General features: G+C 31.9%; 1 protein-coding gene across 1 annotated transcript; it reads left to right on the top strand.

The window, feature by feature from the left end:
• The first annotated feature begins 277 nt into the window (after nucleotides 1-277).
• Nucleotides 278-7,290, top strand: Ndfip (Nedd4 family interacting protein). The gene is made up of 6 exons (XM_090116723.1): nucleotides 278-495; nucleotides 595-694; nucleotides 2,068-2,198; nucleotides 2,838-2,964; nucleotides 5,061-5,246; nucleotides 6,778-7,290. The coding sequence occupies exons 1-6, from the start codon at nucleotides 493-495 to the stop codon at nucleotides 6,879-6,881; spliced, it is 651 nt and encodes a 216-aa protein (XP_089972849.1). The 5' UTR covers nucleotides 278-492; the 3' UTR covers nucleotides 6,882-7,290.
• The last annotated feature ends 13,422 nt before the right edge of the window (nucleotides 7,291-20,712 follow it).

Here is a 20,712-nt window from a genome sequence, read left to right as displayed (position 1 = left end):
CGAAATACGTAAACTCTTTGGTTTTTTTTTATTACATATTTTAAAATGGAGAATCACTGGAGAATGCTCGATGTTCCCTTACTATTGAAATGCCCTCTGTATAGGCACCTTTAATGAATAGCTAATAATATGTTTAATAATTTTTTAAGGTAATTTATCACATAATTTATAGACAAATGCATAAGTTTTTGTTAATTAGTGGTATTCTTAAATATTACAACTTCTTAAATTTGTTTCAGTTCAGAAATGAAAATGTCAATAATGTCAAATCAGTAAATGTCAAGGCTTATCCCGTCTGGTATATTCTGTGGAATATCATAAATCAATAATTTTTGCAAATTAGTCGTATTTGGATTTGTTGAACTTGTAATAAATAATAGTGCTCATTGCTCCGTGAAAAATTAGAAATTCGTATAATGCGCTGTGGTTGCTCAGCTTATCTTTGATCATATTATTAAAGAAAAGTGTTGTATTATTTTGAACTTCGTGAAAATGGTATGTGGCATTGTGAGATTTACGTAAACGTTTGTTTGTTATGTATGTTTGCGTTTAGTGAGTTATTTCATGTGTGAAAGTGTTAAACTATTGTTACAGAGTCAACCTCGTATGGAGAATATGTGTCCCCCGACGCACCTTCGGGTGATGTTGCCTACATCATTGGAATCAAATATGCCTCCAACTTACATCGATATCAGTATGTACTTGCTAATATTTATCATACTTTGTGAATTATTCATATAACGCTCTAATGTTATTGGCCATGCCACATTTGGAGACTTGAATGATAAATTTAAATTTCATACATGCTGTACTTCCTTCTAAATTATTTTCTATATAAATACGAGGTATAATATTCACTGTCATACTTCCTATATCTATAAGGTCATGATTATTTTATTAACACACATCAATGTTATATTGAATGTATGTAACCATTGTTGTTTTGAAAGCAATAAAATACCTATACATTTTCTATTGTAACATGTTTGAGATTAAAATATTTATGAATCACATGTTCCAGCTATGTAAGGAAAATCTGAATAAAGTGAATTCATGATAACATACTTTAGTATTAAAATAATATGGAATATTCATTTTCAAATAAGTATATTTACAAATTATGTTAACAGTTAACACATTTGTTGACGCAAATTCAGTGTATATGTTATCTATAGTAATATTATAAAGAGGAAAGATTTGTATGTATGTGTGTATGGTTTTCACGCATAAACTACTGACCCGATTATAATGAAATTTAGCACACATATAGACTTGGATTAACACATAGGTTAGGTTTTATCCTGGAAATCCCACGGGAACGGGAACTATGCGGGTTTTCAAGCTAGTTAAAAATAATAATTCAATCTCAATCAATGTTTCTCATACACATACTAATTGATTGTAATGGTTAAATTTTAAATGTAAACAAATCCAGTTCCATTAGTTTCTTGCAAAAATATACCACACATACAAATAAGTTCCTACTATAGTAAAAATAATTATAGTGATGAGTGAATCATGTATTCTTTTCTTTAAATCTTATAAATGTGTGTGCATTTATTTATATGATGGTAGATACAGTATAAAATATATCTAATGTGAATTGGTTGTAAAATGAGAGATAAGTTGGAATATGAATGATAAGGCAAATAATCATGTGCTCATCTTATTATGGCCTAAAAAACTTCTAAACAACATAGGTACTTGATATAATATGTACAACTAAGTTCAAAACAATTAATTAACATTTACTTCATTTTTAAGTACATTTATCGTAAATGTGTGTGAACTATTTTTTGAAGTTAGTAGAAAATAGTCAATACTTACTAGCTACTTATTATAATAGACTAGCTTATAGCCCGTGGCTTCGCCCGATTTGTCTAAAACATAATAAATTATATACTAAAACCTTCCTCTTGAATCACTCTATCTATTAAAAAAAACCGCATCAAAATCCATTGCGTAGTTTTAAAGATTTAGGCATACATAGGGACATAGGGACAGAGAAAGCGACTTTGTTTTATACTATATAGTGATAGTTTTTTTACAAAGCACATATCTTTCTAGATAACTTGGATATCCCCCCACCTCAGCCAGATTTCTCGGCGCCCCCTCCCTACGATGTGGCGGCTAATTCTAAGCTGCCAACTTATGAAGAGGTCCAACGTGAGAAACAAATGGAAGGAGAGGGACCTCAAGTAAGTTATTTATCATTACAGCATAATTTTTTAAAAGTTTTAGGGAAATTATTACAATAACATAATAATTAAAATATAATTTTGTTCACATTTTTAGGAAAGTATATTAAGATAAGTTATTCATATTGAATGAGGCATCTTTTCATATAATAAAGTTATAATGTCAGTTATAATGTCTTTTGGAACTTAAAAAATATTATTTGAAAAGATATCATGCAAACCATTATTGGGAGGAGGAAGTAATATAGTAGTATAAATTTGATAATAGACGAACTGAAAAACTGAACTGCCCCCCTAGTCAAGTGGCTTTCTGTTAGCGTAGCGTTCAATAGAATAGACTACGAATGTATGAGATTGACGTAGGCTGTAGATAAACGTATCTACAGGTTACGTCAATCTCATACATTCGTAGTCTATTCTATTAAACGCTACGCTAACAGAAAGCCACTTGACTAGGGGGGCTGATGTTGTAAACATTATCATTTATCACCATCTAATCCTAAATAACATAAACCTGATCCTTATAAACATTATTTTTTTTAATAAAGATATTTATATGATTCATTTTTATATTTATCTCAGTTCAACCAACTTAGCAAACTTTTCCATATTTTTTTTAATATGTATATTTGTGCACAGCTACCGACGTCTCACCCGACGATCGCGGCGTTCGTGACAGTGGAGCCGCGGGAGGGCGGCGCTGAACAGTTGGACCCTGAGAACAACCTGCTCGGCACTGATATTATGTTCTTGACGTCTTTCTTTGGTATGTATATTCACATATTCACGAAAATGATACAAAAAATATTAGAAAAAAAAAAATACGTCAAATTTTCATTGTATACTGTATAGCTATAGAATGTTAGGTATATAGCTATATAACGTTCTTAAAAAAACGTATAGGCCACGCAATGTAGGTATGGGTGTATTTCGATACCTTATGTTTTGAGATAGTATTTAAAAATAGCAACAAGAGGGAATGCTTTAAAACAGGATTATCCCTAAGAGATGTCTGAACGGTGTTACCTTTTACTAAAAAGTGTCCCCAATAGCCTATTTCCATTTTCCCACATTTTAACGTATATTTTCATACAACAATAGAAAATAATTGTATGAATACATAGCTAAACAGAACATATTCAGCTGTGAAACCGGGCAAATAAATATAACTGAAATATATTGATCCAGATTTATTCTTAGCGCCACCTCCAGTTAATTATAATGTCGACCTCTTTCCGTTCGTTCCTAGTACTTTTTCCCCTCTGTATTTGTAGTGCGATATGACACACCTGTAAAAAAAGCGTGTGTGCTGAGCACACGTGTCAGAAGTGAAAATTGTTTACCAAAATCGTCGCCTTATTCCATGACGTGACGGTATTGCCATGACGCAAACTTAAAATTTTACTCTAAATGTGCCTAAAGAAGTTTTATTTCAAAAAATCATAGTTAATATCTACATAAATCTTTTCGTTTATAAGTTACAAGGATAAAATGTTTATTTTTTAATGATTGGGCAACTGAAGCCTTACGTGTTGAGGAAAAAATCACAGGCACAAGGAAATGGTATAATTGGGCACGTGACATCACTGCTCACGTTATAATTTGAAATCAAAACTTTATCTCAAAGGGAAAACCTAGACGACAAAAAAAAATAGATAAAACAGGAATGTTTGTAACGTCGTAGTGCGAAATCTCGAATAGGGGTCATCAACCAAAGTGACCCCGGATTTAGTTGCCAATAACATTTTATTGTAACCAGCAGTATCTAGATCACATTCCATTTCCATACAAGGCCGAAGCCCTGCGTTCGATCAACAGAACGAAGTAACAATGAATCTAAATAACACTACACTAAATGACGTTTGACCTTTGCCCTTGCGTATATCCCTGGTACGCCCGATCGATAGAGCCTTGCATGTTGATTAGAATGCGCTCAATTCAAACTTGTTATTTATAGAGCTTTTGTCAAACTAAATGCTACACAACACACGTTTCGATTAAAATTGTAAAGATTAAATTGACAACTAATTTGAGTATGGAATTGATCAAATTTCTATAAGGAATCATAAATACTCAAAATCGTCCTTACTTATCCTATACAAATCATTTTAAAGCAACTTTAAGAATAGTGATACGATTTATTTCAGTTGCTCAAATCTGTAGCAATCTCAAATCTGACTGATAAATACAATGTTTTTATAAACACAAATACTCGAACAAGTCGAATTACTTACTCTAAAGACAAAGGATGTCCAAGATAATCTATTATCTTCTACATAGCTTATCAGATAGCAAGAATGAGGAAATCGGGTGTGAATCACACATTGTACAACAAATTATCATCCACTGTGACAATGCAGAAAAATATAATAGTCTACACTCAGTCTACACCAATTAAATGTGAATCAACTTAAAAATATTATGTAAATATTATAAAAGAGCAGTATTATTATAAACGTAACGGAAACATGGAAACCATTGTCTGGTTTCAAACAACAATATTTTATTAAGTTTAAAAAAAAAAACCAATTGTGTATGATTAATTTTCTTCTTATTACTTACATCTAGCTAAATATAAAGTACCTACACCACTAACCAAGTTATGTACTAAATAGCATTTTTATCGATTTAGTATCAAACTGACTCAATTTCACACAAACATACGGAAAATGGTTGTTCACCGTTTGTTTGCCGAAAACGAATAACAAAAAATTAGTTAGAGCGAATTTCAAAGAAGCAGAAGATTGCTCATCAAGTCTTGGCGGCAAAATTTCAAAATGGGGAACAATACAATAATCCCACGAATTTATCTTATTAAAGCATGTGCATTCCTCTAGAATAACCAAAAAATCCACTTTCCAGTGGCATTCCTATTCAACTGGATCGGATTCCTGCTACTGATGTGCTTCTGCCACACGGTGGCTAGCCGCTACGGGGCTCTTGCTGGCTTCGGCCTGTCCCTAGCTAAGTGGACGCTTATCGTGAAGCACTCTACTGAACTGGCCTCGCACGAGAACTCGTGGCTGTGGTGGCTTATTATGGCTTTTGGTGAGTTTTATTTATTTATTCATTCATTCATTCATTTATTTATTCAAAACACAAAACTGCTGCTACTGCTTAAATACTTTCTAGTATCTACATAAGCTTTTTCAAACGACTGACTGACCGGTTGGCTTAGTTGGTAGTGGCCCTGCCTTCCAAGCCAGAGGTCGTGGGTTCGATTCCCACCCGGGGCAAATATTTGTGTGATGAACATAGATGTTTGCTCTGTGTCTGGGTGTTAATTAATAATTATCTATATAAGTGTCTATTTAAAATTATACATGTTTGTTTATCAGCCATCTGGTTTCCATAACACAAACGAAAGCTTATAAGTATGGGATCAGATCGTGCCGTATGTGAAAATTCTCCTGAAATATTTATTTATTATTATTATTACATAAACGTTAATCAAATCAATTCTTAATTCAGTTACCGGGCTTTTTCACGCGAATGTTAGTGTTATTGAATAATATGTAGATTATTACATATGGTATAGAAACACTTAATTTACCCTCAGATATTTCGTAGGTGCAACCATGCGGCGCAGCTAGTAAGCTTACGAGGCGTAGTACAGTAACAAATGGATTTTTAAGAGACACATAACATAAAATGTATTAAAAATAAAAGATCTAACAGAAACGCATAAATTAAAGGAAAACATCTATACATAAACAACTAAAAAAACCAATGACGATTTTTAACAATCAAAACATTAAACAACAAGACCTCATAGAAATGAATAATAAAATATTATCATGTGTGTCATACCGATTACGTAGTAATGACTGACAAGATAATGTTTTTTAATTGAAAATGGTCTTAAATTAGAAAAGTTACATATTGATAACGGATTATAAATGCGCCGTTCAATGTGTACACGTAACTCTACAGTTTTTATCGGCTTACCTTTGTGTATAAATGAATAGACCAAAGATTTGCCGTTTCCATAATATGTAGGTAATTATAGCTATGTATACAGGTATAACTTGAACTTAGAACTTATTAACTTAACTTAACTTATTACAAAAAATTAAATAGACCTGGTTTAAACTCAAGACTATAAAGTCATGGTTTAACTTTAGTTCAGAGGTTTAAACTTGTCATTTTTGCCAGGCTTTTACTTGGATCACGGTTTTAATACGTTTAACACCGGGTTTTTAGCTAGTACGTGTTTTGTAATACAACAGCATATTATGTATAAATAAATAAACAAATATTTTTATTTGACAACAAAAAACATATATGTACTTGCAATTATGGGATTACATACTTACATACAACTCAAGTAGTTACAATTAAGTGAGATATTTGAACAATGTCTCCTATGCTAGGAAATGACCTGTGTTCTAAGAGACATTTATTTAGTTAAATACGTGTAAGTATAACAACTATACCATGCAGGTAATTAGTAAGTATCGCCTTAGCCACAACTTGATGAAAATATGAAAAAAAAAAACTTGTAACAAAATAAGTATAAAATAATAAGTAAAACATTAAGTAAATATGTATATAAAATTGCAATGTTAATTTGTTCCAGGGATCCTAATCTGCGTGCGCGCTATCATCCAATATCTGAACATAAAGCGCGGCTGGCGTCTGCTCTCGGGCACGGCTCAAGAGCGACTGCTGTTCTTCTACTAAATTACTCAAACGCGCACCATCCGTCTCGCTCGCACTCGCACGTTACAAGTACACCGTGAATGCGAGAAAGAGATAAAAGATAGACATCTCAGGTGATGTAAAATATAATATGTTATGTTGGTTAAATATTTTGTATTCCTATGTGTCATAATTTTGTTAGATCTTGGGATTATTTCAACCAAATTTATTTTTTTTTCATTATAATATGATAAATTGGCAAAATTATATTTATTTAGATATGTAAATATTATTTTAGATTTATTTGTATATATTCCACTGGGCTAGTGTTAAATATTAATTAGTTTAATACCTTGATTCCAAAAAAAAAAAAACAATTTGATCGTGTTGTTGTATGTAGAATGTAAAATCTGTGTACTTTTAAATGGTAATATCATTGTTGTAGATCTTTAGATCTATGATATAGTTGGGTCATTATATAATAAAGGAATAATTTAAAAAGTTTCAGTGAATTCATCATTCTGAATATATATTTCTCAATCAATTCTATTTGAAATTCATTAAATTTAGTGACTTGTCTTCAATCAAATGGAAAATAAAATGTTAAAAGTCAACATTCCGTTAAGAAAATCTCATAAAATGCACAAAACTTATTGATTTTTTAGCTTTAAATGTCCCAACTATAAGATAAGATAAAATGTATAAGGAGAAGCGGTTTCATCTTTGCGCACCAAAAATTTGTTACTTTATTGTAATAACGTCCAAATATTTATGATTTAAGTGCAATAAAATTTCTAGTGTTCATTGTGTTTTTAATAAATTTTATTAGTTTATTTTTTTATTGTTTTGTACGTGGTTTTTTGTATTCAGTATGTATCAATAGGTTAAATATCATTTATCATTATTTTTATAGGCAAGAATTGTTTTTTCTTTTATAGTGTGTCAGGTTTGAATAAATATAATTTGGTTTACCTCTTATAATTCATTTCTTTGTTATTTTTACTACATAGAGTAAGTTCATAAAACTTGTAATGATAAATCATTTTTTCTTGTATAATATGAAACGCCTAAGCTACGCCTACATCTCAGTATGTATTTATATACCTAATTTTTATTTACATTAACCCAAAAAATACTTATGTTTTATTTAAAACTAGCGGTCCGCCCCGGCTTCGCCCGTGGTACATATTTACGTTTTCTCTACATAAAAACCATCCTCGTACTTCAAGGAATATAATAGAAAAAGAATTATCTCAATCGGTTCAGCCGTTCTCGAGTTATGCGTTTACCAACACATTTTGCGATTCATTTTTATATATAAAGAAGATAACTAATACTATTTGAGAATGTATAACATTGGTTAAAGCCACTGAGGCTATATTTGTTGTTTAAATTTTGAAAATTTTCAACTACTTATCGATGTTTAAAAATAATAAAAACATGGATGTATAACTTATAGGTGATATATATTTTATATTTCAAAAAAATTTCTTTACCAGTCTAATAGTGAGTGTTTCGTAACCATCTCATATATTCTAATTAATATATAATTTAGTGCTTAATATATCTTTTTGTAACATAAGGTCTAGATTTAGCACAAAATGTGGATGTTAGTACTTCCTCACGCGAACGCGTGGTTAATGCTTAGTTTTAAGTGATTTTCTTGTGAATCTAAAGCTTACATTGTTCTATTATTTTGTACATTGTTTGTGTAAAGCTTGCTCTTATTATTTGTCATTACAATTTTTAGATTTTAGGTACATTAAACCTTTAATTCAAATATTGTTTTGTAATTATTACTATGAAAAATATTTTCAAATTCCAATGTATTACTTCCATAATAAAGATGATGTAAGTGTGAATAGCTTTTCTTATATTATTTTGTCATTTTTGTAATATGCAAAATGTGTGAAATTGAGATTCCAACAATGTAAGTCTTTAGGTAAGTGTGAAGTACATGCTGTGATGAGAGTTTGCGAAATTTCTATAATATTTTGCCGTCTGTAATATTATTTTATATAAATACAGGTCGTACTTGACTGGAAATAAATTTTAATTATAATTACACGTGTGGTTTTTTTCAAGGCTAATAATCATCTGCTCCAAATGTAAATTAAATATTCATATATTCATTGAGTACAGCTATAGACTGTATGGTATTTAAGCTCGTTCAAGACATTACTTTGTTTGAAACTAGTCCCACGGTTTACTCTTATTATGTAAGTAACTTGTATACTAATCAGACTACAGCAAAAATATACCGACCGAATTGAGAACCTCCTCCTTTTTTTAAGTCGGTTAAAAATGTAAAATATCATTTACCAGGTTGGTCATCTGTAATTGCTTGTTGGAGTATCAAACATTTATCCATCCTTACAAACTCACGTTTGTAAGTTTAAAGTTTATCAATATTTGAAAAATTAGCTCATTTCAATTTACTAAGTTAGTTTACTTATTTACTACACAGTAAATCACTTTTACATATATACTCAAATCTCGTGGGACCGTTTATCGTACTTATACAAAAATGCTATTACAATTTATTAAAAATATAATACAGCTTGGAAAGATTTGTTAAAATGGCATGATAAAGTACCTACGTCTACATTTTATGTTACTAGCTGCTGATCGCCTCTAGTACAAGTGATGTGACTAGACCTCTATGTTAAACCTAAAAAGTTTCAATACTTTTACTAAACCTCATGAAACCAGGATATAAATAGATCTAATCCATAAAAAGCTCTTAGACTTTTAAACGAGAATTTCTTCATACAAAATTTTAGCGCATCACTGAACTTATTCGAACTAGACATGAGACACCTACGTAAGAACATAGGCGTAGGCGTAGCATGCATTTCGAAGAACATGGAACCACAGCATGGGACTAAATAAGAAACCAAATAACTCCCTATAAATTGGCTCACATTCATAATTCATATATCTATCACGCGGCTTTTCATAGATTTCTCTCCTTGGCAGTGAAATAGTCAACTGAACCAGTTCTAACTGCTTATAGCGGTTTAACCAGTTACCTAATAAACGTGTGAACACTTACTTAAATTAACTGAAATATAACATGGACAAACGTTTACCTCATATCTATACATATAATAAATCTGTAGAAGGGTCAATTCTGTACATTAAAAATATTGAAAAAATAAATAGCAGGGGGTGTTACTGGATCGATATCAAACCCAAATATGTGATTAAAAAAATTTTTGTCTGTCTGTCTGTCTGTCTGTCTGTCTGTATGTGAAGACATCACGTGAAAACTAACGGTTCGATTTCGATGAAACTTGGTATAATTATACCTTATTATCCTGGGCGTAAAATAGGATACTTTTTATCCTGGAAAAATACGTAGAAAAAAAATTATCTTAATTTTTCAGTTTTATCCATAGACGTTGTTCTGTAGAACCGCGAACACACGTTGCGTATTATTAAAGGCCTAGCCGTATTTGGGTCCAATAGATATTAATAAGATGTCATTGTCAGAGTTAATGGAGAAATAAACCATCCACGCGAAGACTGACATCCGCGCGGACGGAGTCGCGGGCGGAAGCTAGTTTAGAAATAAAATCATAGTTTATTGATAGCAGTCGACGTATTTTATAAATAAAACTGTAAATTAATTTGTCGGTAAGCGAAAACGTAAGTATAGGTATCACAAAAAAATATCAAGTAATACTTAGATTTCAGAAGTTATACAAGTTGTGAGTATGCAAGGCAAAAAATAATTACATGTAAAAAATTTACTATTTGAAAAATCATAAACTTAGAAATAAAACCACATACATTTCAATTTTCACGTGCATTCAGTGTGTAACACATGACAACCGATTAAAATGTCTCACTCTGAAAGCCTCTTTCTAAATTTTATTAATTCTAGACCGCTGAAAATATTTTTCATCTTACATTGTTAGTAGGTCAGTCGTAAGTATAGGAAAACTTGAGTATATCACCCAGATATCGTGTACTAGCACATACCGCATTGCTTACAAGTATCTCGGTTGCCAAAAACTACCCAGCAGTAAGCTGCCAAGTTTCGCGCAGGGTTGACGTCCCCTAAACGTCCGCCATATTCACCCCGTTTTCCCGCGTTAGTTAAAATTTTCGCGCGCAACACGTTCGGATAGTAGCAACGGTCCTTATGAAGGAAGTAACTACGAAACTCTGTTTTCATCATACTGCAAATTTGTTTTTTGGAGACAATAATTTCTACAGTATACTAGGTAATTTTTGAATTTAATTATATTCAAGTTACTAATTTGTTGTTAATGGTTTTAATTTTTAAACGAAATTCGAGTGAACAATATTTTTAGTGAACACTATGTGGGTGTTCTAGTTAAGTGGTTCGCTTAAGCCATTAACCTCCTAAGGACCAAGCTAAAAAAATCCTATTCTGCATTACCACCCATTGTTCTCACCTGAGTACATAAAAATACAACAGACCTGCCACCCAATGGTATTTTTTTGTTTTTTTTATTGTTAGAGTTAAAATTTACTTGTGGGATTTTTTATCTGTGTAAAATATAGCTTATAGAATACATTTCTGAAAAAAAAAACTCGTTTTATTTTGTTCCCATGTGATCACATCAGACCTAAGTGAATCCAAAAATTTTTTTATTAAAATTAGGTTTTACTTGTAGATTTTTTTATTTACTTATGTTATAACATATGAGATCATACAATAACCTCTAAAAAGTATACAAAAGAATTAAAAACAGTTTTTCTTAAATTCTAAATGTGTAAGTTTACTACATATTAGGTAATAAAATATCTAAACTATCTGAACATAATGTTAAAAAAAGAAATAAAAACATTGGAAGTACAATATTAGGAACTTGAAATATCAATGAGCTAACTAAACATCGATTTGGAAACAAATGGTGGGTCTCCTAAGTCTTCATCACTAGGAATAAAATCTCCGTCAGTCGGCTAGGAAATCGATGATATTATAATCGTCACGAATAACTGAAAAAATAAGGAAGATAACTGTTTATTTTGATTGCAATAGTAATTCCTGTTGACAGTTTAAATAAATTATAATCATAAAACAGGACAATTATACTCAAAATTACTGTAAAACAACAAAATAAATTATTAACTAATTAAATGTTTTATAGTCATTGACTACCAATGTCTTCAACTGAGTACAAAAAAAATGAAAATAATGTTGTAAGTAACGACCAATGTTCTCACATGATCACATAAAAATTATCCGTGAATTTAAAAAATACAATATGAATTGTTTCGTTAAATTTAATTAAAATACGTTCCTGTACTGTTTTTACTATTTATTTTTCAATACCAAATGAAAATCAAGTGAGAGATTAATATGATAATTAACGATTTAACTTACCTCTGTTACGTTGACCAGCCATTTTAAAAACTTGAACTAAAGTATTTTAAAATTCTGTGATTGGATAACCCATTTACCTACCAAACCTAATAGTTCAATTCAGCCAATCGCGTTACACAGTGATCATAGGCAGAAAAGCGCGGTATTTTTTAAGATATTTCGAATTTTCGATTTTGTCATCGGATGAGGACGGTGGTTGGTAATTTAGTTAAAACTTTTTGGTGCTTTGGGTGGTAATGGTGATGGTGTTTATGTACTTATATGAGGCCATTGGTCCTTAGGAGGTTAAAGTCAACGATTCTCAACGATTGGCACAAATCCAAGGGATGAAAGATATTGCTCATATATGAAAAGCATCGATTTATGTAGAGAATAATACCTAGGTATACTGTACACAAAATTATCTTGGATTGTGGTCTCAAATCTCAATCAAAGGTTCTCGTCTTTCTTTTAAAACTGCCCGTTTGATTTGTTATCCCTTTATAATTGGTCAATTCCTAACTAAACAGTTTCCAACTAAACACATCGTAAAGTTTAATAACTTAGGTCATTTCAATGTTATAGGAGGAACAACAGTTCCTCTGTTTTATTTTTATAAATTAAAAAAAAAAACAAAATAAAAACAACCGACTTCAAACTTGCACGTCTTGCAACATTTACAAATACAGACAAAAATGCTCATAAAATAAAAACTACTGGGCCTATCCGAATAAAATTTTTATGGGACCAATTCGACACCATCCCGCATCGAACAAAAAAAGAATCACGTAAATCGGTCCAGAAACCACGGAGTAATCGGTGTACATACATAAAAAAAAAACATACCGGCCGAATTGATAACCTCCTCCTTTTTTTTGAAGTCGGTTAATAAAACAAAACAAACCAATAAAATACAATACAAGTTCGAACAAATGCTAAATGTGTCTTAAAAATATTAATTTTAAAATAAAATAATTCAAGAACCTCCAAACTTAAAAATCACGTAAACGGTGAAAAGCTACGCGATGAGTGAAAAATGAAAATAGCGTCTCGGAAAATGCATCTGCAGTAATTAAAACTCGTGATTATGTCACTCCAAACTTCCAAAGGGATTTAACACATATATATTTCAGTTAGGTGTGTTTATTTGATACATATTTAATTGTTTTACTGTATCTACAAAAAATCAACAAAAATGGCTTTATTGTTAAAGGGCTTTTTCAGGCGATTTTTTAACATTCAATTTTCACCATGAATTCATTTCCTATTTCGATATAGCATTAACTTCCTGAAATATCGTACTAATTTTATTATGGAAAATGAACTATTTACTTTTTATCCAAAGTAAATAATATTTACGTAGTTACTGCAAATTAAATCAGTCAATAGGGAGAAACTTCCCATTGGTGAAAAACATGAATTGAACTGCGCTTCCACTACTGAAAGTTCATTCAACTATTCGTAGTTATATCTACCTACAACTGCTTTTTGTTGTGTACATGTATTTAAATACTTTATTTCTGCTTTAATACAATTATATTATATTCTCAATTGATGCGGACTTTTGCTATTCTTCATCTTCTTCTGCATCTTAATTCGACAGTCTTCAATTTATACAAATTTAAACCACCACTTCATTTGCATGATACCTTACTTAGTAACCAATATTCTATTCGTTATTTATGCTTAAATCGTTTACCACCAGCAGTTCAACTAATCACTTTTTGCACCATAAAGTTAATAAAATTTGCATTCGGGGTGAACCACGGGTGGGTGAACCTACTCTGCTTGACTACAGTCTGGCGTCGCGTCGTGTCGCCTGGCGCCCTGTTTACGACCGAATATTATGTCATATTGATCAGTGTACTTTTTACTCAGTATTTACACGGAATATTCATTGCATTGCTAATAATTTCATATATTCATATCTCCAATTTGTGAGGCTTTAACTCCCTTTTGATAGGCCATTACAAGGAATGGCCTAAGAGGTCCTAGGTAGTTATTTGCGATATAATTACAGTAATTATTCTTACATTAGCTCTATCTATAAAGCTTCCGAACTCAGATCCAACCAGAATGGTTGAAATTTATAGAAACAGATACCAAATTAGATAGGTACTTTTCACACGCACATGTGCCCTTTTTTGCAATTAAATTTGAAATTCCACCTATTCTAATGGTTCAAACACAGTTAAGTCATCATCAACTTATAAGCTATTGCACGCCTCACAAGCGAAGCGTTGAGGTGGGTACTACTGTCACTTCGCGCAAAACATATGATTTTTCAAACTTAAAATGTCTTTATGTATCATACATTGCACTTGTAAGATAATACATACACACACATATTAAGAAAAAACACTATTTTTAACGTTCATGATATTTTTGATGTCATTTTTGTTATTTAAACTAGTTAAAAAACAGTTTAAAAAAGTTCTGTCTTGGACGTCCGTGTGTCTGTATGTGCGGATCCTTTTTCTTGTTAACACGATAGCGACCGAAATACTTTACTAATCGAGTCTTTTTTTTTCTCTTACGCTTGAGTATGCTCAGGAATAGAACCCTTTCATTTTTCAGGGTCTGATTCGATGTGGTTTAATTGTTATTAAATAAACAAAAATAATAATTAATAAATATTTATTAAAAAAAAATTATGAGGCGTGCACTTTTGGATTTTCCAAATTATTTTTACTTAGTTTAACTATTCAGTCGAATGATACGTAGGGAGGTCCAAAAGTTCGCGGAATGAAGGGGATGGAGTGGGCTAGGGTAGTTCGCTTCGCTCGTATCACATCTACCTTATGTTATTATTCTATGTTATACATAACTTTACTATAAAGTTATGAGGAAATGACATATTGTCCATAAAAAATCCACATTCTATAATATGTATACTAATTAATGGCTTAAAAAAAATATTACTTAATCGAGTTATAACCTGAATAAGGTTTTATTTAAATTCCAACAGGTTAGCATTTTAACTTCACTTTATTAAAATTCATGAGCTCATGCATCATCTTAAAGGGTTTATAACGATTTCATTTTAAAAGTCAAATCTACATGATTTATTCACGGTACGCTTAGTGATAATATCAGCGGTTATTAGATTATTTTTGTTGTGTTTGACTGTAATTTAAGTTATAATTCAGAGCTATAAATAAAAACTGACGGATTCAAAAAAAATTAAAATTGTACCTATATAAGTTAGTGAGTAAAGTAGATTAACCTGTACAATTTGGTATTAATTAACGGTTCATAATAAAACGGATTCCAAAAATATCGCGATAAAAGTCAAGTAACTAGGTACTTATCAAAGAATATTTTGTAGTAGGTAGTTTTACTTTTAGGCGCCGTGCTTAAAATACCTTTCATACTTCTTCTGAATCACAAAAAATTCTTCAGTCCAACTTCGGTCAGCGAGTTTATACAAATTGTATGACGCGACTGTTTATAGAGACACAAGACGCGCTTCCGGTCTAAAGCCACCCTGCGCAATGCTGACGTCACAACAAAAACAAAATCTTATATAACAGTCGCGTCAGCGGACGTTGCACAACCAACACCTGTCTACATCTTTGCAGACCAACCCTTTGTAATAGAGAACATTATTGTACGGCAAATTAATTATAATAATAGATAATGCACTGGCATCTATTTGGCTTGTGACAGTGTCCTATTATATCGAGACACTCCGAATTGGCAGGCCCTTGAGCTAATTCAAAGTTAACTAAAATAATACGTCTACTGTCTCGTTGTTTGGTATGGCATTGCGAGCTGTCTTCGTGCTTGATGAAGTATATACGATATACCTTTGAGACTATTTCATTGACCTGCCATGTTATGTAAAGTCAGTAAAGATAGATTATCTTCATTTTTATCTCAATAAAGGTATAGTAGGTTTCGTTATGGTAGGTACTTCCTACATTATGTACGCCAATCATCTCAACAATGAACGTTTTTAAATAAAGTTTCTAAAATATAACTAACTATGTATTATATTTTTAGTTGATTTATGAACCAAATAAAAGGTAAGGTCTCGTCCATGTCATGTGTTAACTGTTTTCGAAACTTTATAATATACTAGAGGTCCGCCCCGGCTTCGCCCGTGGTACATATTATTTCGCAATAAAAGGTAGCCTTATGTCCTTTCTCGGGTATCAAAATATCTCCATACCAAATTTCATGCAAATTGGTTCAGTAGTTTAGGCGTGATTGAGTAACAGACAGACAGACAGAGTTACTTTCGCATTTATAATATTAATAGTATGGATTTACAACCCTCTTCGTTTCGTTTGTAATATTTGGCGATGGTTCTCTCTAGTCTCTTCTCCCACACTCTTCAAAATACTCTATCATACTTTTTGCAAAACAACCAAAAAATAAACGCCATACGCAGTACGCTCACAAAACAAACAGAAAATCTGTGCCTGTCGCGAGCGCAGTCGCGAGCGACAGGCACAGATTTTCACACAGAGATTTTCACACAGAGATTTTCACACAGAGATTTTCACACAGAGATTTTCACACAGAGATTTTCACACAGAGATTTTCACACAGAGATTTTCACACAGAGATTTTCACACAGAGATTTTCACACAGAGATTTTCACACAGAGATTTTCACACGGAGATTTTCACATAATATAAATAAGCATATTAGTTAGTAAAATATGACCTTGAATCAATTTCAATTTGGAATAGTCCAAGAGCCGGCTGGAGAATTTCGTAGCACTAACTCTACGTGAAATGACATGAAGTTACTCGCACTTCTGTAGTCAGAGTGGATACAATCTGTGGGATACAAGAAGACAATTTCGTTTATTTGCGTTATACTTCAGAAAAGAAAGAAATGTTTGCATTTCCTTGGGATTGAAGATATTGTAATTTTTCAACTCATTTTCGATGGAAGAGATTTAAAGCGTTAAAAATGCTAAGTAATTCTATAATATCGTATCAATGGAATATAACGTACTTGACATTGTTTTCTAATACGATTTGACCGATAATAATGTTAACAAGTGTCGGTCGTAATTTTATCTAATATTTACACTGATTAAAACAATACATCTACCCAATGGACGTTGTGATTGGAATGATATGTCTTATTGAATGAAATCATAAATCGTATAAAAACATAAAGCTGGATAAAATATTTATAATTTTTATTTCATGGGGTCCTCCCCGACTTCGAACTGATATAAGCACTCAGGGATAACCTACTTACATAACCAATGTCGAAAGAATTTTTGAAATCCGTCCAGTAGTTCCTGAGATTAGTGAGTTCAAACGAACAAACAAACTCTACTAGATGTAGAATATTTATTGCGAATCACACTACTCAATAATTGTCCTAATGTTTACTTTTATCGTATTTGTGTCATGAACAACCTCCTAAATAATAATTCATTTCAATAGATTTTCAATGTATAGTTATATCTAGTTTAGATCATAATATCGTCTGTGTTAGTGGATATACCACGGATAATATAATAATCCTATAGTTATAGTAAGAATCATGGGCGTAGCCACGGTGGGGCAGGGTGGGGCGCTTGCCCCACCCTGGCTCTGACCTGGAAGGTACCTAACCAAATCTAAAAAACTTAATTATCTAGGTAACGACTACAAAACTTAATATCCGTTAAAATATTCTCATTTCTCACTCGAAAGTTGTCAGTCGACACAATTCACCACAGCAATTCACAAAAAGCTTGCGCTTCTATGTTGCATGATTTAAACCACCTTTGGTGACAGAAAAAGTAGTGTAGTACCACAGACTAATAATAATAGGTAGTACTGTGACCCCATTCAAAACTGTTTTTATTTAGCCAAATTCGCACTAAATTTCCCATCCAATTTCACCTTTGTTTTAGGTTAAGGGTCACTTACTGACCATAAAAGCACAAAAAGCTCACAGATCCAGGTGGTGCTTCGCTCGCAATCTTAAATAAAAGTTTTTGGCCGATATCTCGGAAACTATCCACTTTAAGGCAAAATATTTGGATTTTTTTGAATACATCTTTTATACGTTGTAAACTTTGTTGTTAGACTTTCCGTTTACGATTTATGGCCTATTTAATGAGCCGGTTAATCGTTTTTGGCAACTAAAAATATTTAAAAAATGCATTAAAAAATTTATAAATAAGTAACTACTTAAGTAAAAAAAAATAAAAAATTTTGTCGTTTCGAAAACGGCGAAAATCCACATGCATTGGAAATTTCTTCTTCGTTTTCATTAATCCGTAAAAAAACTTTTGGCCTGCCACGTCACCCGCCGAGCGGCATTTCTACATTGAACGTACAACAACTCAAAAAATATGGGCACTAGAAAAAATTTCAAACACATTTATTGATGTTTACAACAATTATTGATCAATCCAATATTTTACGAGTTATTAGCCAAAAACGATAAACCGGTTCATTAAATAGTCCATACACCGTAAGCAGTAAGTTTTACAAAAAAGTTTACAGGATATAAAAGATGCGAAATTTGATTTTCTACAAAAAAGTCTATGTAACTTTAGCCCTAAAGTTTTCGAGATATCAGTCAAAAACTATAAGATAGCGAGCAAAGCTCCACCTGGATCTATCAGCATTTTGTGTGTTTATGGACAACTAGCTTTCCACCCGCGGCTTCGCCCGTGCAGTCAAATAAACCCGCATAGTTCCCGTTCTTGTGGGATTTCCGGAATAAAACCTATCCTATGTCCCGGGGTAAAAAGTAGCCTATGTCCTTTCTCGGGTATCAAAATATCTCTATACCAAATTCCATGCAAATTGGTTCAGTAGTTAAGGCGTGATTGAGTAACAGACAGACAGACAGAGTTACTTTCGCATTTATAATATTAGTATGGATAAGTGACCCTTAACCTAAAACAAAAATGAAATTTAATCGGAAGTGCGAGGTTAAATGCTTTATTTACTGAGTTAAGTCTACCATTTGAAACTTAGAGCATTTTAATGCAAGATTTGAAATGGTTTATTTTTCCATTGACATGTATTATGTATAGGATAAAAAGGAATCATATTAGCTATTGTATTAGAAAGATAAACTATATAATATAGGGATGAAATTTGCAACATAAACTAAGACTGTATCTTTTGTGTTGATTTATTCATGTGATATTATTTCAGCTTGATACCGCCACGCGTTCTTGAAAAAGAAGGTCTTTTTTGTCTAAAAAGTCTGCCTGTCTGTTTGTCTGCCAACACCCTTTTTCTCAGGAACGCATGGAGGTATCAAGCTGAAATTTATATCGAATACTCAAGTCTACGGTCTCTTAAAGCTGTGAAAAAATCAAAATCAAAAGATACAACCGTTTTATGCTGCAAATTATCGCAAATTTCGTGCGCGATTCCGACTCGCACTTGGCCGGTTTTTTTTTGCCCCACCCTGTGCTCATGGCTAGCTACGCCCATGGTAAGAATAGGTGAAGTAGCATACTAGGCTTGGTACCGCATTGCAGCTACGACTGAAACAGATGGAGTCACGACAATCGATTTTTAAATCATAGTTATACAGATAAAAACCAATAATGTTGTTATTATAAAATTAATAATGTTGATTAAACTTACCAATAACCTTTAATTAAATCGCTATAATTAAAGAATTGTCTGAACATTTCACGAAAAAGGAGCTCGTATCTATTCCATTGAATCTTTCGCAGTTTTTAGAGATTTATTTGGTAAAATTTTCCTAAATTTCATTTAATGATACACTTAGGTATTTAATCATTTTTTAGACAGCTAGCTTAGACATAATTTACCATGAAACAATAAAGCCTCGGTCTAATGCTCGTCTAATGAGAATTCTTTTGTATTTTCATGAAAAGATAGATCTTTTGAGTGATATTTTTGTACATAGGGCTATATCTGGAAATCGTAGGCGTTATAGAACTTCCTATATTGTAAGAGCCACTTCAATAATACTGTATTATTGTGTCACATTATCTAGGTACATACCTACTTGACATTAACTTGATTTGATTTTTATTTTTAATTGATTGAAATACCTATACAAGAAAATCGTAAAATTAGAAGTGTACACACACAGTGTACACATATTATCAACTCTTATTTAAAAACGCATTTTTTCCTTACTTCCTTTGAGCAGAGTCATGGAGGATGTCTAAAGGACCCTACCCATGTTACCCTTGTAAACAAAGCTCACGATCTTATAGGAGAGAACAGATATAGAGGATACTTATTATCACAACTTTATTTTCGCATAGATAAGAAAATATGTCAAATTAACACTCTCACCTATGTGTCACAACACTGCCACTTCTTTATATTTTATTTTCTGGCATTGACGGCTTTTCGGCGATAAAATGAGAGAAATTAAAATATATTATGTAGAGAAATTTCGAAGTGAATGTGAACAGCTACACAACAATCAATTATTTATTATGTAAACTGAATAAGGTAAATACATAAAAGCAGTTTTTCGAAGCAATTTCATTCTAGGTCATTAGGGAAAACCGTTTTCATCGAGCAACTTATTTGCTTCAAATACAATCCAATCATTTTTATAGGG

The sequence above is a fragment of the Colias eurytheme genome, chromosome 26, assembly GCF_061535395.1.
Source record: "Colias eurytheme isolate Ceu_HAF_F1 chromosome 26, ilColEury1 Martin Lab GWU primary, whole genome shotgun sequence".
In the NCBI taxonomy this organism is placed as follows: Eukaryota; Metazoa; Arthropoda; class Insecta; order Lepidoptera; family Pieridae; genus Colias; species Colias eurytheme.
This window is presented reverse-complemented; position numbering and strand designations above follow the sequence as displayed.